This window comes from Eucalyptus grandis, chromosome 4, assembly GCF_016545825.1.
Source record: "Eucalyptus grandis isolate ANBG69807.140 chromosome 4, ASM1654582v1, whole genome shotgun sequence".
Classification (NCBI taxonomy): domain Eukaryota; kingdom Viridiplantae; phylum Streptophyta; class Magnoliopsida; order Myrtales; family Myrtaceae; genus Eucalyptus; species Eucalyptus grandis.
This window is the reverse complement of record NC_052615.1, coordinates 636,527-643,470: the sequence shown is the minus strand read 5'-3', so window position 1 is coordinate 643,470 and position 6,944 is coordinate 636,527. Positions and strand designations below refer to the sequence as shown.

At 41.0% G+C, this 6,944-nt stretch overlaps 1 protein-coding gene across 1 annotated transcript; it reads left to right on the top strand.

The window, feature by feature from the left end:
• The first annotated feature begins 5,467 nt into the window (after window positions 1-5,467).
• On the top strand, window positions 5,468-6,646 carry LOC120292910 (transcription factor MYB4-like). Its single transcript, XM_039311464.1, has 4 exons — window positions 5,468-5,507; window positions 5,592-5,681; window positions 5,789-5,915; window positions 6,300-6,646. Exons 1-4 carry the CDS (start codon window positions 5,468-5,470, stop codon window positions 6,400-6,402), a joined length of 360 nt encoding a protein of 119 aa, XP_039167398.1. The 3' UTR covers window positions 6,403-6,646.
• The last annotated feature ends 298 nt before the right edge of the window (window positions 6,647-6,944 follow it).

Sequence of the window (6,944 nt, the reverse complement as noted above, 5' to 3'; positions counted from 1 at the left end):
TATTGTGCCCGCTATGTGGCAAAAAGAGCACTTCATCTTTACACTGTCCTACTCATCCTACGTTGACTTGAGACCTCTCCTTCTGCCATTCTTCGTTTTCTCTTTGGTCTTCCCATTCTCTTCTTTAGTGGCAAAGGTTGAGGTGCTTCATGATCTGTTGGCTCCCAGAACTTGGTACCTCTGATTGGCTGCAACATGCATTGATACGAAGCAAGATATCTCGGTTTCTTGTACCAATCATCAAGGTAGTCTTCGTGTTGTGGCCCTTCAATTGAATGGCACATATGGCATGTGCACAAGGAATTCCACTTACTTGCCATGCTCCACATGAACACTTCCTCGTACCTAAATGGACAACATACTTATCAGAGCCCTTCATTATCTCATATCCTTCATCCCCATTCCAAATGGGATGACAATACCTACTCGTAGCCAAGTTCTCATCCAATTTTTAGCAATCCTAGGACCACATTGCCTAGTCCAGTTTGTAGCCTCATCCCTTTGTTTGTGCAACCGAGTCATAACCATAACCCTTATGTCTTCAAGCATCGAGATAATTGGTTTGCATCTCGGCATCTATTATCCTCCCATTGAATGATTCGCAGATGTTGTTATTTATGTTATCGCACTTGAATTCCTCATTGAAGAACGCCCTACACCAATACTTTGGTTCTGTTTGGAATAGTGCATCATAACCTTCCCTTGTCAATTGAAGCAGTTCTTCTTTGGCCATCCTAAAATCAGCCATATTCGTGCTCTTTGCTAGCTGCCAAAATTTGAAGCGCAGCTTATCCCCTTTATAGTTCTTTCCCCAATTTGCATATATGTGCCGTGCACACATTCGATGCTCGGCATAAGGCAACAACTCAGCTATTGCTGGAACAGTCCGCAATAATTCAAAAAAAAAGAAAAGAAATGTAAGCAAACGACATGTTCATATCAACAAGCAAACAATTGACCAAATCTTTCAAAGAGTACCTTCATTTGGTCACTCATGAACGCCCACCTGCACCATTTGTTATCTCCAAATCAACCATCAAATTTTTTAGGAACCAGGACCAATTGTCCTTGTTCTCTACCTTTACAACAGCCCAAGCTAGTGGAAACATCTGGTTGTTTGCATCTATTCCAATTGCAGCCAACAATTCTCCCTTGCACAAGCCCTTCAAAAAACACCCGTCCAATCCTATAATCCGTCTACAACCAGATAAAAATCCTCGTTTGCATGCATCGAAGCAAACATAGAACTTATCAAACTTGGTCCCAATATCAGGAAGTGGTCTCTCCACAACCTCTACATACACTCTACTTGAAGGATTTTGTAGCCTACACTCCCAAGCATAATCCCACACCTGTCCATATTCGCTCTTTGTATTGATCAATGAGTATCTTCATCACCTTTTGCTTCGTTCTTTTGCATTGATTCCCGCTTATATTGATGCCAACCTGCTCCTTCACCAGCAACTTGAACCGAGTACTATTCATCCGAGGCATCATCTTAATCATATTAAAGAAGTGCTTGCACAACCATGCACTTGTTACCCTTTTATTTTCAAAATTAATGGAACAAGTATGTTCCTCTTCGTATGCTCTAATCTGGAAAGATCCACTTCTCTAACAAATGCACCATAGATCCTCCATGGACAATTTTGCTGCGAACACTTAGCTCTTACAAAGGCCCGAGTGTTTCTAATGAAGTCAATGTTCCTGCGTGCAGCAATGGAGTTCTTCAAGTATAGCTTCCCTAAATTGTTTTGCATCTTGAAATTTCATACCTACCGACAAAGTAGGAGAGGCAACGAATGGATCATAAGAAGGAAACTTACTTTTCCTTCTCCTTGTATGCACAACTCCTTCATCTTCTTCAAGCTCATCCTCGGGAAGTAACATTCTCAAGGCTTTCTTCATAATCGGTCTCCTCACCAATGGCAACAAAGCATCCGCAGGGCCTTCGGCTCTATTTGGAACTTCATCAGCTACATGCAAAGCTGCAAATTTATTTGTCAAAAATCCCTTTGCCTTTTTCTTGACTCGTACAAGCTCCTCATCGTCGTTATCACTTGTGAAATTTGCAGTAGGCAACCCTTCATCATCATCATCACTTGATTCAGCTACTTCCCAATCTAATCCAGTGATTGTGACATCACCTATGTCACCATCACTATGGTGAACTGCATCTGCGCTCCTCTCCTCTCCATCATGTCTATCCTGCCTTTCTTCGACCCTAACCTCAGTACTACCTTGAATACCATTTCCTTCTTGTTCTATTTGGGCACTTTCTTCATCATCATCTTCATCCTCACTTTCATTGTACTCAACATATATTTTTACCTCTTCACCATGAAGATAATGGTATAGAATATCCCTAAAGCTGTTATCATTTTCTAAGGTTCGCAAACCATCTCTTAAACCTTTCCCAGAATACAATACAGCACTTCTCGAACTTTACAAGGCAAATAAGTTAGTATATCCCTAACAAATCCTATATAAGATGCCTTCTTAATGTCGACAAAAATGGTGCCCTCATTTCCACCCTCATACTCCCACTCATCCTCCCCAATTACAAATTCCCCCCAAAGCATAGCAAACTATGACAGCGACATAATCCTTGGCATGAGCCATTTCGCACCAACAACAAGACAAAGAATAATTAGTTTTGGGACCACATCCACAAAGAACAATAGACAATCGCAGGGAGTCCCCCACTCTCATAGACTTTATTAAACAGGTCCCCACACTGACAATATGCCCATATATGACAGCCAAAAAAGAGGTCGACACTTTAATAATTTACCTTCCCTTCCTCTACAATATTAATAAAAAACAGAGGCCCCCACACTGAGAATATGCCCCTTCATGACAGCTAAAGAGGTCGCCACTTTAATTATTTGCCTTGCCTTCCATTCCCTTAAAATATAAACCAAAACAGAGGTCCCACAACAAGCATAGGTCCCCACAACAAGCACAGCCCAAGAAATTTTTCTACTATCTTTTGCTAAACTAAACCTGCGATATGAGAATGTACATCCACTTAATCAAATCTATTTTTCCTGTGAAAACACATAGAATTTCATTAAAGCAAGCTTGATGTAAAATTATAGGGTAAAAGTTCTGTTTCTCATCCAACCAAGAGGAGAAATCATACCCTAATCTATAATGTTTGGCCATTAATATATTGTGTCAAGAGGTCATTACACAATCCAAGCCCTAAATTTATCCATTGCACAAGTAGACTAATACTACATGTCAAAAGAGCTCATAGTTTATAAACTTTAAAATGAGGTACTTACATGTGGTTTCAAATTTGTCCCTTGCGGGTAAATGAACTTATATAAAGTATCAAAACAAATTTTGCACTCCTCAATGCCCTGCATATATGTTGACTATACGATTAGAAACAACAATCAAGAAAGAAGACTAAAAGAACGAAAAGATCGGAATCAAAGGAACAAAAGCAGATTGATAGCAAAGTTGCGTGCTCTTTGCAGAGCACTTAAAGGCCATTATTCCAGCCACCTGATTCAATAACTTTTCACTCAAACACATTAGTTCCTAGTTCCACATTAGTCAATATTTTGTCTCACTCGAGCCTTGATGCATAAATCATCGTCGAGGCAAGCATCTCCACACAAGGGAGTAACCAAACAGAGCGCGCGCATTTCAATAGCATTTCCATCGTAGCCTTAATAAAATAATCGAGCGAGCCCTAATAAAATAATCGAGCCCTAATTTCATCACGAGGGAGGGGAAAAGGGGCCCAACCTAGAGGAGTGACGATGGTGAGCGGGGATGACGACCAATGATCTTTGAGTGGCTACGACAACCAACAACGGCGATCGATGACCACCTATGGGCGTGAACGGTGACAGAGAGAAGAGCGGCGACGGCGTGAACGGCGATGGAGAGAAGGGCGGCGATGACTGAGATCTAATGTGAACGCAGATGGGAAGGAACAGCGACGGCTAGGTGTGCTTAAGCCAAAATGACGTCGTTTAGGTCAGCTCACTCGGTGTGGGTGGACGACGTCGTTTTGTCGTCCACGTGGGTTTTTTTTTTTTCCTTAAACGTTTGCCACCTCGGTAAAAGAAGTCGCCGGAAACGCCACGTATGCAATTTAGCCGGATTTTAGCGGATTGGCACTCAAGTGATCCATTTTGCTCCGATTTTGGCACTTAAGTGTACCTTTCGTAACTTTTGGCACTTAAGTGTCCCTTTGTGCCAACTTTTGGCACTCCAGGGGTCCGTGTCCCCAATGCCATCCCTCAGCGGCCTTTGGCGATGGCCGGCGAGCTTTAGGTAAGGCTGCCCCTTGCCATCGCCAGAGGCCAACGAGGCCCCCCACTAAATCTGGTGAGGGGACTCTCGTCCAACCCTCATTAGAGGCCGATGAAGGACTTCACTCAAGTGAGGTCCCCTCGTCGAATCGAGGGAGGGTGGCCTCGTCTAGCCCTCACTAGAGGCTAGTGAGGCTGGTAAGGCTGGTGAGGCTGGCCTCGCTCATGGCCAGCGAACGCATCTGAGCCGTCACCCTTGCTAATGGCCAGTGAATTTTGTTGGCCATAACAATAGCTAGCAATTAGCGAAGGGAAATAAGTAAAAAAGGGAAAAGAAAAAGAAAATGAAAAAATATTTAAAATTTAAAAAATGTCCATGTTAGTGTTAGCCGTGTCATGTAAGATGACAAGCATCTAAGTTAGTAATTTCCAGCTTAAATTGGCCGAATATACTCAATTGATATCGATATGAAAGTGTTTAGGACTAAATCAACTTAATTGAAATGTTTATAACTAAATTAAAACAAATGCAATAGATTTAGGACTTTTTTTAATGTTTTTCTCATGTAAATTCCCCATGTAAATAATTATCATGGAAAACCTAATATGTTTCCATTAAAGTATCACTTGCCTATCAATTTTCAATGGCCTCTGTGAGCTTAAACTTTTGGACCCTTCTAATGTTCTAACATGTTTACAGTGTCTAATACTATTTGAACTTGAATTTAATTGATCCACATCGCACCACCAAGGTAGTTAAAGGGCATTACACAAACAAAAAACGGTGCAAATTACATTATATACCTTAACACTCTCGGATAAGAGTAGGAAAAAACAATTGGCTGTATCATCCATATTAGGTGTACACGCAAGTGGCAACCAAATTATATCATAAGACTACGTGCAAGTGGCAATCAAAATTGCACGTGACTAAATTAAATTAATATTATAAAAACTCGTCCAATAGCGAAGCGGCGGCTTAGATTGCTCCATTTCAATGGCTCTTTCTCTAAACATTTAGAATAATGGATGTTGCATGGCCTAACCTAAAAGGACTTAATCGTATAATAATCTGCATAAAAAAAACAAAAAAATGACACAAGACCCTGAGTATGTGTTATGTGAAGTCTGAAATCACCAAGGGACCAAATCAATATTCTATATAGAAGCGTGTCTAGGAGTGAGTTCCTCCGATGAAGCAAGTTGGAGAGGTAGAGTTTGGAAAGAAAAGAAGTATCAGCTCATATCTGATTATTGATCGATTTCAATGGTGAAACATCCAGGAATTGACTACGATAATAACTCACTGAAAAAAAGCACTTGGGACTCCAGAAGAAGACCAAAAGCTAATCGCTTACATCAGGAGATATGGCATCTGGAACTGGACTCAGATGGCTAAACCTGCCGGTTAGATTTTATGTATGATCCTCGAGGAAGTTTACGACTGGTTGTTTTGAGTTGAGATTAGATGCTAAGGTGACTGACCCGAGTCTTGAATTTGTATTTACTCACAGGTTTAGCAAGAACGGGGAAAAGTTGCCGACTTCGTTCGATGAACCACTTGAGGCCCAACATCAGGCGTGGGAACACCACGAAAGAAGAGGAAATCATCATCAGGTTACACCGAGTCCTGGGAAATCGGTAATCATACTAACACTCATAGCTGCAAGAGCAGTTTTTCTCTACCCCATAAATTGGCTCTCACATAATTTTGGCATGCCCTCGGGCTATTTCATTTTGGAATGGAAACTGAGGCACAAAGGTTTATCGATTCCAACAATTTTTTTCCGTCTCACCTCCGAGTCGAAGACTCCACGACTGCTACTGATTGTCAGGGTAGAGCTTTCTTGATTAGTTATTGATGAAATAAAAGGAAGTCAGTTCATGCAATCACTAGATCTTGTCTAGTAACTCAGCCAAACTAGAGGATAAGATGTGTTCATTATGTTTGATGGGTTCGAGCCATCAGATAATTGATCTCAAGGGCAGGCATTTTTCAGGTGCCTTTCATTTTTCCTGTTACAGATGGGCGGCGATAGCAGCTAGACCTCATGGAAGAACGTACAATGAAATCAAGAACTATTGGAACACCCGGTTGAAAAAACACTTCCTCAAGAGTCAATCATGATGACACCTGAGATCATAGTTGATTCCCTTAAGGACTATTCACCCCACCATGATCTAGCCATTATTTGAAGTATTGATGCCAAAACGGCAACAAACCATCGACATTCTTATCAAACACATGATGCAGATAACTCTTAGGCTTCCTTTGCAGTTGATGATGACAAAAAAATTGACCAAAGTGAAGGGCAAGAACGTGTATCCAAGCAGTTTCTTCCTCTGAAAGATCTAGACATTGTAGAGAGATTTGAGGGTATGTTCATTGAGTCTGGGGTTCCTATCCATTTTTTTGATTCAGCCAGAGCTTGTATTTTCTGTTGAATCCTATGATGATTTCATTATAGATTTATGGGTAAATTGATTAAAGTTGATGCACCGGAGATGGATGAAGGATGACAGCATTCATGAATGTGACTCTGTTGTAATTAAGATCAAGTGTTCCGTTGTGGTGCTAGCCTTTGATTACACGTTTGATCATTATTAGATAGTGACATCTATATGTATTTCTATTACAACCATTCGCGTCAAAACAAAACAAAAACACCA

Bases quoted from the DNA above. Each gene is read 5' to 3' on its own strand.
- LOC120292910 (XM_039311464.1), top strand. From the start codon at position 5,468: ATGAAGCAAGTTGGAGAGGTAGAGTTTGGAAAGAAAAGAA. The intron at 5,508-5,591 runs GTATCAGCTCAT...ACTGAAAAAAAG, and splicing joins AGAGTTTGGAAAGAAAAGAA to CACTTGGGACTCCAGAAGAA. The intron at 5,916-6,299 runs GTAATCATACTA...TTCCTGTTACAG, and splicing joins CACCGAGTCCTGGGAAATCG to ATGGGCGGCGATAGCAGCTA.